This window comes from Lotus japonicus, chromosome 2 (assembly GCF_012489685.1).
Source record: "Lotus japonicus ecotype B-129 chromosome 2, LjGifu_v1.2".
In the NCBI taxonomy this organism is placed as follows: Eukaryota; Viridiplantae; Streptophyta; class Magnoliopsida; order Fabales; family Fabaceae; genus Lotus; species Lotus japonicus.
In genome coordinates, this window is record NC_080042.1 from 81971250 (window position 1) to 81987418 (window position 16169).

A 16169-nucleotide genomic window follows, 5' to 3' on the forward strand; every position below is an offset into this window, starting at 1 on the left:
TATAATTAAATTGATATATATCATTTCAATTTTTTTAAAACTTCTATATATAGTTCTTTCATTCATTTGATGAAATTATATGCTTTCTTTTTTAATGCAAGAGGCTAAGAAAGAAACAGAAGAATATAATTGCTTCTATCTATATTTATGTTACGTAAGGTTTCAAAAAAATATTTAAGTTATTATTATTATTTTTTAAATACATCACCAGTAACTTTTTTTTTCCTTCACATGCATGTGTTAATTTGTTCCGTATATGGTGATAGTTCCTCTTAACTAATGACTTTTCCGGGGTTCAATCTTGTGACATCAATCTTACGGGGGATTTAGCTTGTCTACCACTAAACCAAACATCATCAATATTTATAACCAAGAATAAATAAGCTACTGAAATCATTACCATCTTTGAGTAGATTTACTAATTTTTTAAAGAATAATATTTAATTTAAATATTTAAATTTTGGAATATTTCTAAAAATTTATAACATTTTTTCCTCCTAATTAGTGAAGCATTTTGTACTAATACAATTATCTTTTTTTTGTACATCGGAAATTTACTAATACAATTATCATTATGATATAAAAGTATCTAAAATTTAATATCTACCTCAATATAAGTAATTGAATGAGTAATTTAAATAGACTTCAATGGATATGCATTATTTGTGAGTAAGTATAAGTTTTGCACTACAACAAATCACAGTATGTTACATAAGAGGAACAATATCATTCACTTTATATTTTATTTAAAACAAAAATATATTTTTTGATTTGTCAATAGTCAATTGAATTATTATATAAATAAAGTTTACACCGATGGGAAGGACCATTAATGATGCATAATTTGCTATGACGCATAATTGCATATATACAATGAGAAAAAGCATCCATGTCTCATTATTATTAAAAATTGATTATAGAGAGCTAGGGACATAAGGGTTGGGTGATGTGAAGGGTGAAGGGTCCCGGGTTCGAACCCGGAGGAGGGATTAATTTACTAACATTTCTAACAACTAACATTTGTCTATAAAATTTTTTTTTAATTAGAATAGAAAAGAGATGGTTCATATTATTATTAATATTATATATTTAAAATGAGTGAGTGGTTTTATCCCACCTTCGGGTTTGTTAGAGCTCGTTACTAGTGATGCCTTAAGGGCTCCTTCCTTAAGACCTTAGGTCTTTTCTGTCTCGATAATTGAGATTCCTACAACTACAAGGAGTCTTAAGTGGTTTGAGACATATCACTATTATTTCGTATTTGATTGTAATAGTTTACACTTGAATGTTGAATTTAGAATTTATACATTTATCGGACTCTGATTGTGGTAAATTTCATTTTACATGTTTAGCTATTTTTGAAAATGTTTAGAATTTAATGGATATGCACTGTCAGTGTAAAACTATTTTACACTGACATCTAATTGAATTCCGCCAAATAAGCAAATATGTTTTTATTTTAATTAAAATTAAAAACAAATGTAACTCTCTTTCCTACGTGGCAAATGTTGATTGGATGTCTGTGAAACTATTTTACACTGACAGTGCATATCCATTAAACCCAAATGTTTAACCCATTGTTATTTTACATATTACTTACACTTTTAAATCAGTTCTGCCATGGTAAAATCACAGCTCTATAGTCAAGGAGTCGATTAGTGAACTATTTTCATTGAACATCACTACGTACAACACGTGCGAGGACAGATAGTAGGTACAAACGCAACAAGCAAGAAAATGGACATAATCAACACAGAATATCCACACACCACAGTAGGGGAAACCTTCAATCACAAGCTCGCATATATATAACTAGAAAGGCATCAGCATAAGTATAAGCAAAGCCATCTACGCCCAATAATACAATAGATAGTACGAAACGATTACAAACAACGCCAAACAATACTAGTTTGAGCAGTTTAAGACTTGCAGAGTCATAATCAGAATATGTCAAAACCGACATTTATTTTAATACTTGTAAAGGACATTCACAACATTGAGGTTTCATCCGGCAACTTTTCTTGTGAAGGTTCTTCCAGTTGGAATCTGTTGTGCGGGCCTGAGCATGAAGTTTCCAGATTCAGAAATCCAATTGACTCCTCCAGCCTTCATTGGAGGACGGGATTGCCCCATGGACTGTCTCCGAGTACCAACAGACATATTGGCCAACCTCTCGGTAGTCTCGGAAACCCCCCTCCCTTTGATCATAGAAGCTGCTAACACAACCATAGTGACTTCACATAAATACAAGACCATATTAAAAAAAAACACTTTCAAAGAAATATCTGAGAGTAGTTTTATCCGATCATTAGAGTATAATCTTACTTGGACTGTCCTTCCCTGGCTGTCGATATTTTGACTGTATCGAAGTCTTCATCGAATTCTCTTTCTTCATTCCATCCTTCAAAAGCATAACCATGAAAATTGTTGGCATGACATAGAGGAATTCAAGATAAGAACCAGCTTACCAAAACTAAAAATAATCGACCATTATGAGAAAGAGGATTATAATTTGGTTTTTCTTAATGTTAAGGGGTAAAAAGAAAGGGTTCATGAACAGAAAGCTTGACAGAAAGAGGGATGTGGCAAGAACAACTCACCTGATTTACCATATCCAGCTTCCGTTGGACACCTGTAACATTAATTCACAAGCAGATCAGAACTCTGCTCAATCATTATGGTATTATAGATATAATTCAATGGAGAAAAGCTCATCTATTGATTAGCATGAAACTAGAGTGCTAGAAATTAGAATTGGGCCAATCAATTCCAATTCCTATGATCAGAAGCCCTTCCAGAATTAGAACTATAATCCCATATAACAATTCTACGCAATCAGAAAATAACTAGTCTATGCTCTGTCAGTCTTTCCAATTATTAGTTGACAAGCTAAAACGTCAATTCCAAATCTAAGAACCTAACCCAAAAGTGCACCTCCACAACTTCATTGTTAATGTATACAAGATTTTTAGGTGCTAATGACATCAACGTGAGTTTGAGAAATAAAATTTTATCTGAGAAGTACAATTCCGAAAGTAATAACAGACTTAAACTGTTGGTTATAAATAAATATGGCAGTAAAATTATTATATTGGTAAGACATATTTTTGGTTTCCATAGCGCAAGACTTGATAGGTTCATTACTATTGGAAGCCACGGCCGTGAACCTAAATGAAGCAAAAATAGTAAAAGTAAAATAAAAAATTATAATAATAACTGTCAAGCAGCTAATTTTCGTAAACTGAACAATATGATCTTTCAATTATTGAATGTAATTGTTTAGTTAATTTATGCAGAATATTAAGCAAAATAGTAACATTTTATTATGTTCTTGTTGTAATGATAAAATTTTCTCCACATACTCAAAAAAATCAAACCAATTAGATCACCTGAAACTAAGGAAGGATGCACTTTCAGAGAAGAAAAATTATTGGTCAGCTTTGAATTAGGCAAAACACCGGAGTATCTCTTAGCCCCCTGCTGATCCAGTGCCCCTCTAGTTGCAGCTGAAAAAAAAGACAATTACTTCCATATGATTATTCACGAAGCTTGTCTACAGCTAACAAAACAGTTAAACAACACAAACCAGGTGGAGGAGTTCTCGCTACTGCTCTGGTGCGAAGGGATGGAGGAATGTAAAAGCAACTCTACAACAAATAAAAAAAAGTCTGAATAACACGGCATATAAAATAAAAAGACTATAGAATAATAAAGAGGTAGAAAAAGGAACAAGAACAAGTTAAAAGATCACCTGGAAGAAAGGATGTTGAAGGGCCTCTGAAGCTGTTGGCCTCTTGCAGGGATCCCAGGAGCAAAGTGACTGCATTAATAGCACAGAAAATGCATTGAGCATTATTAGTTGATATGTGATAAAGGGCTAAGCTGTTAAGCCATACACTGAAGAAACTTACTGTGATTAGGCTAATTGCATCATCACTTGCAGATGGGATCAATGCAGAAAGATGTACACCAGCAAGCTGTATAAGTAAAAGGCATATAGTGTCAACTGTCAAGGGCTAAGTAGAGTGCCAATGTTGTCTCACTTGGTTATACCCAACATATTAATTAAGCCAATTGCATCCCAAAAGCTAACTACCAAAAATAACACGACCCAATGTCAAATTGTCAATAAAGTTGAACTAACCTGTGGAAACTGATAGTTAATAGCCCTTGCAAGTCTCAGTCCATCAGCCCATGATTCAATGGTTGGACTGCCTATCACACCACATATTTTGTAAATCTCATCCGCTTCACTGCATGTGTTGCAATTAAGGAACATGTTCATTTCCAACTTCCAGGTATTAAAAAGGACTATAGAGCAGGATTCTACTTTGAAGCATATAAAAAAAAACCACATTTGTTCAGAACTCAACTAAGTGCCTTACAATTATTTCCCCCATAAAGATATATTTTCTGCCTCCGTTTTGTATAAACTTAAAAATATGTTTTGAAGTTGCATTTAAAGTTATCTTTTTATGTTACAGCAGAAGATATTTCGCGTTTGATAACAGTTATAACTTATAAATAGAACTCTCTCATCTATTGTAACTTTGTAAGATATTATTTCGAAAAGCTACTATAACAGTTTCTAGAAAAGCCAAGTCTTTTGCAGAGTCTGATTGTCTCAAAATCTTATCAGGACAAATGAAAATAAGTGAGATGTAATCTGAAGGGGGGAAATAGAAAAATAATCTTAAAACAAATCCACTTCAAAAGAACCATCATACAGGAAATTGTGCGGGCAGAAGAGAGAAGCTAATACCTGACTCCTGGGAACAGAGGACGGAGAGATAACAGCTCAGCCATTATAGCACCCATTGCCCACATGTCTAAAAGAAGGAAAAAAAAATCAATAAATACTATGGTACTCATCATCATCACTGCAAAAAACATACTAGTGCAAATCATACACAACATCAATATTCCACATCAGAGACTTACCAACTTTGGAGTTATATAGATGAGACTGAAGCAGCACTTCAGGAGCACGATACCTATTCAAAAGCCACACCATATTAGTTATTGAGTATCGAACACACGGAGACATGATATATCTATTGCAAAAGCCAAGGGCACATACCATCGTGTGGAGACATACTCAGTGTAGGGTGGTTGTGAGCTGATCTCTCGGGCTAGGCCAAAATCGGCAATTTTTATAATATCCTTGGTAACCAGCAAGTTTTCTGCAGAGCATCAAACCTTGGGTCAAAACAGTAAAATTTATGCAATTAAGGAATGAAGACGTAAACAACCCTCGGTCAGGTTCTTGATCAAAACAAGCTAGATCTACAAATTGCATAAAAATCACTTTTTGACAAAAGAAAGTAGAGAATTGGTAGTAGAGAACAAGATGCTAACAACAAATACATTACATGATACACATGATATAAACGAATGATGAACAACGTACTCTACAAGACTAGATAAAATTACCAGGTTTCATGTCGCGATGGAAGTATCCACGCTGGTGCATGTAAGCAAGACCTTGGAAAACCTGAAAACACCAATTTCTAATTTCACCTTCAGAGAACAGCTTTTCCCTATCTTTCATAAGATGGTAAAGGTTGCATTCCTGCATCACCCAGAAATTGACATAGCAATTAGTATTTAAGATCTTAAATCAGCCAATTCAGCCCGCTTGTCTACCAAAACATCCAGTTACCTACCATATACTCAAAAACAAAGTACAGAATGTCACTTTCTCGAATAACTTCCTTCAGCTTAACAATATTTGGGTGGTTCATTTTTCGTAATGACTGCCAGCAAGGAAAATAGAGATTAGATACAAAAGAATAATAATTAATAATATATAACAAATAAGGCTTCAGAAAGATCAGTAAGATGCAATACCTTGACTTCTCTCAGGTTTACACACTCCTCCCAAGAGTAATATTTCTTCTTCATTTTCTTGATTGCAACCTGTAATTTTATGACTTGTTAGGATAAAATCTGAATCCAAAATCCAAATGGAGCATCTTCATGTTAACGATCACTTACAACTTCACCAGTTTGCTTATTTATAGCTCTCCAGACAGTCCCAAACGTTCCATCACCAACTTCCTTAATTATCGTGTACCTGTATTTTCCAAGAAGTCATTAAAAAAAACAGCAGATAAGGTAGGAAATAGTAAATTCTTCAGGAAAAAAGAAATTCATATTCACCTCTCCATTGCGCCCTTGGAATACAAAGCAGCACTTTCTTTATTCAACAAATGTAAACAAAAACACAAAAGATAGATGACATTTATCTCTTGTAGATGATGCTCAAGAGGTGTATAAAATATTAACAGGTTCCAGCTGCTCCAGCAAAATCCACCATCAATTTTCTGTCATGACAAAAGAGGCCATAGAAGCAGAAACTTTCTGGTGGAAGGGCTGCACAGCTTTATTCATTAATAGACCCACGGCTTTGTAAAGGCTGCAGGACGAAGGTGGTAGAAATGAAAAAGTACCAGATATCATACTGACACTTCTGAGGTCCCACCAAACCGATTGATCAAAGCAATAGCATCAACCAATAGCTAAAACCACCTTGACCCAAGACTTCAGGACTACGATAATATCTAATTCATCTAATTTCTGTAAGATTTGTTTCAGAACCTTCAGGTAAAGGATGTATTGTCAGCAACAATACCCATCAAGAGTAACCACGAAACGATAACTACAATCTGTACTGAATCAATGCAAATGCTTCACTCAAAGATGCACGCAGAATCCAATATTCAGTCACCAATCGATATACTTCATCCCTGTAGAAGAACGCATAGGCTGAGTTAAATTTTAGCAAACTGAAATAGACAATAATGTTGGAGGTTCTCTAAGATAGATATCTTACCCCAGAAGAGGATTTACCAGAGGATATAACTGAATGTTGGGTCAGCAATGCACTGTCAAAGGAGCACTTATCAATGAACTAGTTTTTCAATTAGTGTTCTGCATAGATAATTAAAAAAAAGCGCTTACTTGCATAAGTGCACTAAAGATGCAGCACCTGTATCAGAAGAAACTAGCATCACGCACCCTGTGCTGATCATTAACGAGGAACAGAACACTAAGTGCAATTAACAAAGGAAACCGGAAGGAAATTTCCAAGGATGAAAAACCGCCAATCAAGCACTTCTTGGAATGCAAAAAACAGAAACTGGTAGCCATTTGTTGAGAAACAAACTCCCTCCATGTCTCGAGATACAAATCACAACCTTTTAGATTCAAACCCAGACCAGCCTGCAACCAAAAAAAACATAGACCAAGATCAATGTAAGATTATTTATCCAAAATTTCAAACATTCAATCCGCTTCCCATAAAAATATGACCAGGAGAATAAATATCTCAACAAAACAGCAATTAAGAGCGCGAACAAGAAAAATTGCTTACAACAACTAATTTACTTACAAGCAATTAAAACTACAGAAATTAATTTGCATACATGCAGCTCTATGTAACAATTCATCAGATAAAATCCACATGTTAGTATCTAGCCAGTTAGTATGAAATTATCATGCAATCGCAGCAGCCACCACATGAAGCTCCAGAAGCTGAAAATCGTTCAACTATGACAACCACCACAACAGAATCCATATCCAAACCCTAACTCATACCAAAACACGAAATATGACCAGGATAATAAAAATCTCAACAAAAACTGGAATCACACAAAATCAAACCGAAATTAAGAGCCTGAACAAGTAAAATTGCTTAGAACAATTAATATACCTACAAGCAGATAAAAATCCAGCAATCAATTTGCATACATACAGCTCTATGAAACAATTCATCAGATAAAATCCACAAGTTAATATATACGGCGGTTAGTATGAAAATATCATGCATAAACCACAACACATGAAGCTCCAGAAGCTGAAAATTGTTCAAGTATGACAACAACCACAACAGAATCTCATCACCAAACTCTAACTCATACCAAAGCACAAAAAATATCACAAATCCATGGAAATCTAGAAAACAACGCCTAAAACCTAATTCAATTTAATTCAATTGTAAGAGCATCAATCAAGCAAGAAAATCATCAGATAAGCAGAAAAAAACGTGAAATCAGAGCGGAAGCGATTGCGAAAACGAAATCAGAAGAATCGAAAAGCGATCGGATCGGATCTGGAGTGAAAAGCGGAGGGAGAGAGGAGAACCTGAAGAGCAAGCAGCGTAACCACCGTCTCGAAGGACGGGAAGAGGTGGAATCCAGAGTTTCTTGTTGTTCGTAAACGATACCCTTGTTTCTCTCTCTAGCTTTTTTTGTTTCTCTCTCTATGTGGTGTGGTTCGTGACAGCCAAGAAATAGAATAATATAAGAGAAAATATATATGTGACCTTCCTCAACCTAATTTATGCCTTCGGGCCCGTTTGGTAGCCAGGACAGGATAGGATAGGACAGGATAATAATCATATCATGTTGTTATCTGTTGTTTGTTGCGCCAGCAGGATATGATAACACTATCATGTCTCCTATCCTATCCTGTCAATCATGTGTAAAAGTTATCCTGAGGGGGGAGCTAGGATAGAGCAGGATACCAGTTATATATTTTCTTGGCTTAATTGCACTTTTGGTCCCCCAACTTTGGCCTTCCTGCGAAAATCGTCCCCAAACTTCAAAATTAGCAAAAAACGTCCCTAACGTTTACACCCGGTTGCAAAATTGGTTTTCCGTCCAACTTCCGTCCAAAATCTAACTGAAAATGGTGACATGGCATTTCTAAATTAATTTTAACTGAAAAAATAATTTATTAATATTCTTTAATTAAAATATTTAGCCATGTACCAAAAAATTAAAATATTAAGCCATAATCCTCTCTCTCCATCCTCTCCCAAAACCCTAACAGACCAGAACCAATCTGAGGAACGCCGCCACCTCTGGCTCCCTCCCCAACCACTCTTACCACTGCGATAACAGTGGCGCTGACCGCGGTGGTCCGAGAAAGGATCGCGAGGGGCGGCGCATGTGATTGCGAAGCTCCAGAAACAGAGAGAGAGAGAGAGAGAGATGACGCAGACCTAGAGGAGGTGGCGGCGGCGGCGGCGGCGCACAGATCAAGGGAAACGATGATGGTAACGCGTGATACAGGTCGGGAAGGAGGATATGGAGTGGGTGGTGACGGCGGCCCCTTGGCTTGGTAGTGGAGGATGAGGCCACAATGGAGAAGAAACCAGATGAAGAAACATGGTCTGATTCTGAGATGAAGAAACCCAGAGGAAGATCTGGTCCGATGGGAGATGGTGGTGTTGATGGGATTGGATTTGGATGGCTTGCCTTGCCTCCTTCATCCTTATCTGTTCTGGTTTAGGTGTTGTGAGGGACAAGCAAAAATCGGATCTAGACCCCAAAGTTAGAAGATGAGAGAGAGAGAGAGCTGGGTAAGAAGGAAATTATTTCTTGTCTTTTTTTCCCAGGACCTACCTGCTGTTCATGAACCTGCCCTAGCTTATCTTCATCCTCCTCTGTTCTTGACTTCTTGTATTTTTTTTTTTAATGATTGCAGAAAGCAACATTCTGCAATGGAAGGAGAATTGCAGAAAACATTTATGCACCAAACCAAGAAGATGAATGTTAGGTTGTGGTTGGAGTTGGATGAGAGGGAGCGGTAGGGGGGTTGAGGTTGAATTGTGACGGATTATCTCCGTCACTAGTCCCAAAAATAAAAAATTATATTTCTTAATTAAATTATTAATATTTTTCAATTAAAATATTATTAAATAATACCACGTCAGCAATCTGTTAGATTTTTGACGGAAGTTAGACGGAAAACCAATTTTGCAACCGGGTGTAAACGTTAGGGACGTTTTTTGCTAATTTTGAAGTTTGAGGATGATTTTCACAGGAAGGCCAAAGTTGGGGGACCAAAAGTGCAATTAAGCCTATTTTCTTTCAGTATCCTAACTCCAAATTAATTTATTTTAATATTATATAATTTATAATTTATAATAATATTAATTAATAAATATAAAAATATTAATTTAACTAAAATAAAAAATAAATAAAATTATTATTCATAAATAGTAAAATAGACTACTCACTTACAAATATTGATTTATTAATAATAATAGACTAATTCAATATTTTCATCTCCTATCTTTCAAAAAAAAAAATTTCATCTCCTATTATTTAAAAATTATTTATCTACTTATATAATAATTTAAATATAAAGTATTTTTGAAATAATAATATTTTTAATTTAGTTAATTTTTATTGTTTATCACGTGTCACAACTAAGTGAAAAACATTGATTACAAATATTGATTTTTTTAATAGTAATAGATTAATTTTTTATTTTCATCTCCTATTATTTAAAACTACTTATCTACTTATATAATAATTTATAATTCAAATATAAAGTACTTTTGAAATAATAATATTCTTAATTTAATTAACTTTTATTGTTAATTATCACGTGTCACAACTAAGTGAAAACCAATCGGTTAACTGCATAGTTTTATTTAAAATATAGGGCATCTTCAAAACAATAAAATAGGCTAATTAATAAAATTTAAATTAATTTTATTTATTTTAAAATATAGACTCATTCATGAAAATGTAAATAAATTAAATTTAATAGAATGATCAATTTTAAATGTATTTTTTATTCAAATATAAATCTGATACATTTTTCCTTATCATATCCTGTCCTTATCATGTGCACCTCAAACACAGGATATGATAAGAGTCTATCCTGCTCTTATTATATCCTGTTGATATCCTGTTCACATATCACATCCTATCATATCCTATCCTGACCACCAAACAGGCCCTTAGTCACCTCACCGCCTTCTCTTGTTCTCTTCTTATAATTTTGTCATAGCCTCGTCATCACTCATATACCCTCTATTTCATCCACCTCACCTACATCTACATATTCTTTTTTGAAACCTTCAACATTCAAATCTATATTACTTTCAAAAAAAAAATTCAAATCTATATTAAAAATTTTCCATCTTTTTCTCTTTTTTTATAAGAGCGGCTCAAACGGTAACTTAAGTGATAAAAGCGGCTGAGCATATGAGTTAAGGCGTAGAAGATCTAGGAATTAATCGGAAAAAATTGATGTTTATCTTTCCAATGTAAAAAAATTATAAATCTCTCCAGTAAATATGAAATAAAAATATTTTAACTTTTAATTGTTCAATAAGATTTTAACATGTGTCACAAATTATATCTTTAAAAAATATGTCAAAATATCACTAAACACTTTTACCACATTTAACTTTAGGATTTTCATCCCTTCAAAAAAATTTAGGATTTTGATAACTTCTTCAATATATTTAAATTAGATTAATTGCATCCACGCGATGCACATTATGAAGAATTGAAATAAAGATATTAATTAAATATACGTGAGATAGATATAAATAAGTAAATCTTTTTTATCTTACCTTTTTCACGGTTTTTTTTTAAGTTGTCTTTTATGTGTTATTTGGATTTAACTCTTTTAAAATGAGAGAATTATTTTTATTTATTTTTTGAAACATGAAAGAGTTATTTAAAAAGAGTGGTAATATAAGTCACTATAATTACTAAATACTAATAGTGATAAGTACATACTTTAAAAAGTTAATCAAACAACTTAATTAATAATTATGATAACTAGATTTTTATCTCAATTGAGTTTTTATCATTTTCTGAATTACATTGCATAAACTAATAGACCATGTCTTATCTTGTAGAAACTCCGATGCTTTTTATTTTAGAAATGAGAGAGATGAAGGTTTTATTTATACATGTGGGATACGCCCCCCGTTTTTAAAATGTAGTTTCAAAACTATGGATTGTGGGCTGAATCATTTTAAATCTTATCAACAAATACTTTAACCCTTTAAAATCCTTTATATTTGCCATTCATGTAAATCTTTCCATTTTTAATGTATCAATTATAAAATGTTATGCACGTGCAATGACATCTAATCGACTAATCATGATATGGAATTCGTGAGTTTTCACAATTTACATTACATGGTTTTTGGCTAAAAAGCATTTGTGGCCCTATATTTTAAGTTTGTGCAAATTTTGTCCCTACTTTATTTTTGTCGATGTTTCTACCCCTCATGTTTTCAAACAGTGCACCGTCTACCCCTCCGTCAGTCAGACTTTCTCATGAGAGGTTCCCGAATGGATTAGAGAGATGAAGAGGAGTATATGAAGTTGAAGATGATCAAGGAAATGATATAAATTAAATTTGCTTGATGTATATATCAATTTACATATGTAACTGAACTGGTTAAATGCATGTTTTGCTACTTACATGTCTTGAGTTTGAATCTTCCATGTCCCTTTTTTTCAATTTCACTTGTAATTTCCACGTGACAGGTAAAAAAAATATTAAAAAAAAAACCAAATCAACTCATTCTGTTAGTTTTTTAACGTTTGACTGACAGAGGGGTAGCTGTTTGAAAACATGAGGGGTAGAAACATCGACAAAAATATAGTAGAGGCAGAATTTGCACAAACTCAAAACATCAGGGGCCAAAAGTGATTTTTAGCCTAGGGTTTTGACTTTTGAGACATTCTAAAAAAAAAGGTTTTGACATGATCATACACAAGGCACAAACTGACCATTCGTTTACCAGTTACTGTTAGAGTGAGAATAAAAAGATCAAGAAAATATAAAGAGATTTATAAGTTATTAATTAGATTTGATAAAAAAAGTTTTTAATCAGACATGACAAAAAAAATAAAATCTTTTTTTAGGTTGATTGAAAAAAGAAAGAAAGAAAGTGGTTTACATTTAGCACTTTTGTTTTCCACGTTAATTATAAAAAGTAATCTTCACAAAAGGTTGGATTTTCATTTGTTTTAATAACACCAAACATGATTTACATGGCTTATCAAAAAAAAAAGCCAAACATGATTTACATGAATACTAGATATAAAACCCGTGCGTTGCACGGGTATTGGTTTTAATTAGAATATTTATCAACATTATATAAAAATTATGATAGTTTAAATAAAAATAAGAAATAGATATTAAATATTTTTTACTTATAAATTATAATAAAATAAAATAATTGTGTTAAAACATTTTATAATGAGTATTAGAGTTTTCTTTGTGTAAATAAGTAATACTATTCAAATTTAATAATTAGCATTGAAATGATTTTAACAATTTAGAAATGTATATATTTAATCATACAATAAATTATGAAGTGAATTTAAAATATTTTAAATTCATTATTAAGTTTTAATATCACCAAATAAATTATAAGAACATTTTCTTATACGTTTTATCAGCAATTAATTAACTTTAACTTTGATAATTACAATAAATTATAGTTTTAATAGTCGAAAATATTATTTAGTAAATTTTTTTATCTGTAATTTTTTTCTCTGTTATGCGTCTTTTTTAAGTTGATTTTTTTACTAATATATAATAGATCCAAAAATTATATTTAAATAAATTTCTTTAAAAAACACACACACGTCATACTTAATAATGTTAATTTTAAAAAAATTATAAATTATTTATTAATAAATTATAGCGGCATTTTTGAATTTTAAAACTATTTTTCTTAATTTTTCATTAATAAAATTAATTAATTTTAAGTATAAATAAAGTTTTCCATATAAAGATATTATTTAATAAAAGTTTATTATAAAAATATCATCTTGTGTATACTCTATACACTTTTAATGTATATAAAAGACTATTCTAAATTACTTAAATAATTATACTATATAAATTTTTTATGTATGTAAAATAAAACAAAACAACATTATAGTCAATATTAAACAACACATGTAACTATTAAAAAAATTCTAAGTATATCTTTACGAAAAGAATTTAATCATTTACTAATTATGATATTTTATATATTTATTTTATATAAAATATATTACTCTATATAAATTTAATTATTTTCTCAACTTGAGGTCAATAATTAATATTTTAACTACATATAGAAATTTATTTTAGATTTTAATTAAATGTATAGGAAATGAAGATAAATAAGTTTATAAATATATTATTTAATGTTGGTAGTTCAATAGTTTTTTGACATTACAATTTATTCAGTTTTAATTTTATTATTTAATATATTTATTGGAAATGAAATTCTTTATTTTTAATGTATTTTAATATAGAGGTAGGAATTACTTGATGTATTTAATGCAAAAAAGCTCAAGTCTCCTTTACATATATATAGGGCTGAGCATCGGGCGGGTTCGGTCGGATTCGGGCCCATTTTGGCCCAACCGACCAAAACCGACTTGCTCATATACTGGCCCATTACCGACCGTAGACAACAACGGGTTTGTCGGGTTCGGTTTGGGCGGGTAGCCGGTTTATTCGGGCGGGTTGCAACGGATTGGGCCCAAAGGAAGTTTTTTGCCTTTTTTTTTCAAAAACGCGTTTTTCTACAAAAAAAAAACTTTTTTTAAGGATAAAAAGTATAGTGGGCTGCAACTTTTGACAGCCCGTGATCCAATTTATAGTTTAGGACTATTTTGGCTTTATTATTTTTGAAATCTGAATCAGTTACTAAAAAACTAATGGTACATTTATCCAAAAATGCCGAATAAAATTACTTCATTTGACTGCACAACAATTTTGAACTTACAAAAATCACATAAAATAATAATCCCAATCAAATACAAATTAATAATCATTTTACAAGTTGAAACAAGCATAACATCATCATCCCATTAAGTTTCTGGCTTCAAGCTCCTTTCAAACTTGTTTGGCAAGATTTTCGATCTCCTCTTTCTTTTCTACACTGAAAATGAAAAAAAAAAAAACAGAATATTAGTGAGTTAAAATAATGTAAGATCAATTCAAGCTTGAACAACGAATAGACAAATACACAGCACAAAAAGAAACTTCCATCTAAGAACAAATTTACAAATAGATTCAGCTTATAGATCAAGTCAGTTTAGTTCAGATCAGTCAAGAACATACAGAGGTCAACAGATCTATTACTTCCACATATTTAAATATGGAACAACAATGTCAAAAAAATTCAATGAAAGATTACACCTTTACAAAGAATGGAAGAAATTTCAATGAAAGATTCAACCTTTAGTTGTTTACATAAAAAAATCATGGTCTTACACATTATCATGCACAATCAACTAATAAAAATCCAACCTTTACATGTTTGAAGGAAAAAAAATACGAACCTGTATGCTGAATGTGGTCATTGGCTTCATTGTTGAGTTAGCTCTGGAAAATGAACATTAATAGATCAGCAAAGAAAAATGTGCAAATGATATTTACATAACAATAAGCAACAAAGATGATAGACTAAAAGCAATCAAAAACAACACTTGAACACTTCAAACAACAGACACATAAAAATAAAATCTCTTTTTTTTACATAAATCAAAGAAGAATCAGATCTGCTATCATCTCCACTCTGATCAAATCAAAACCAAAACCAAATCAAAGAAAGTTAAAAGCTTTAGAGAAGCAAAGTCAGAAAGAGGTGCTCAGTGCTCACAATGAAAAGAAACAATCTTTAAAACAAGATAGCAAATATAGTAGTAAGAAAACCAAACTTTCTTGTTGTTGCTTAAAAATGAGGGATCTTTTGGGGGAAAAGGGAGAAAGGTATGAGCTTTCACATGCATAGTGAAAGAAAACTTTGCAGACTTCTAAAACTTCAAGAGAGGAACGAGAAAATATGGACCAAAAATGAGTGAAAGGGCGCTACAGCTTGGTGGAAGAGAAGGAACAAGAAGGAAAAATCAAGAAGGAGGAAGGAGAAATTGTAGGTTTTCTCTTTGTGTCTTTGAGTGAGATGCGCCGCACAAGAGAGAGGAACTGAGAAAGTGAGGAGTGTTAGGGTTTTCCTTTTTTTATAGAGTATATAAAGTGTGGATGGAGTGAGACGTGAACTACTCTGCCACTGCACATGCTTTTCTCCAATAATACGGGTCGGGTTGGGTTTCGACGGGTTTTAAAAAATCAACCCGAACCCGACCGTTTATACCCAACTGGAACCTTGACAGGTTGACCCGTTACAATGTATCCGACCCGACCCGCCCGTTCATGCTGTTTTGGGCTCGGTTAAGTCGGGTTTGGGTCGGGTCGAATAAACCTGCTCAGCCCTACATATATATATAGATACAAAGACCTAGGGTGCGCTCTTATTGATAAGTCATTTTAAGCAAATTATTAAAATAGCTACTTTTCTGAAGGATTCTTTTGGCTTGACTCACTGTATCATTAAT

At 32.4% G+C, this 16169-nt stretch overlaps 1 protein-coding gene across 4 annotated transcripts; it reads right to left on the minus strand.

The window, feature by feature from the left end:
- Positions 1-1774: 1774 nt before the first annotated feature.
- On the minus strand, positions 1775-8291 carry LOC130740235 (cyclin-dependent kinase F-4-like). 4 transcript variants are annotated; one of them, XM_057592762.1, is made up of 20 exons: positions 8146-8291; positions 6992-7224; positions 6836-6887; positions 6453-6749; positions 6163-6199; positions 5998-6076; positions 5851-5919; positions 5667-5756; positions 5434-5572; positions 5081-5183; positions 4942-4994; positions 4763-4829; positions 4145-4253; positions 3912-3977; positions 3752-3820; positions 3587-3647; positions 3390-3506; positions 2601-2632; positions 2326-2401; positions 1775-2234 (listed from the first exon to the last, which is right to left on the minus strand). In XM_057592762.1, the coding sequence occupies exons 4-20, from the start codon at positions 6460-6462 to the stop codon at positions 2005-2007; spliced, it is 1407 nt and encodes a 468-aa protein (XP_057448745.1). In that variant the 5' UTR covers positions 6463-6749; positions 6836-6887; positions 6992-7224; positions 8146-8291; the 3' UTR covers positions 1775-2004. The 4 variants fall into 4 exon arrangements, with proteins under 4 accessions (XP_057448745.1, XP_057448747.1, XP_057448746.1 ...); XM_057592764.1 differs by having other exon boundaries at positions 1775-2213; positions 6964-7224; XM_057592763.1 differs by having other exon boundaries at positions 1775-2216; positions 6964-7224.
- Between the last annotated feature and the right edge of the window lie 7878 nt (positions 8292-16169).

Coding starts and splice junctions, on each gene's coding strand:
- LOC130740235 (XM_057592762.1), bottom strand. Junction 5,184..5,433: donor CCATCGCGACATGAAACCTG/GTAATTTTATCT, acceptor GATGCTCTGCAG/AAAACTTGCTGGTTACCAAG. Junction 2,402..2,600: donor AGCTGGATATGGTAAATCAG/GTGAGTTGTTCT, acceptor ATGCTTTTGAAG/GATGGAATGAAGAAAGAGAA.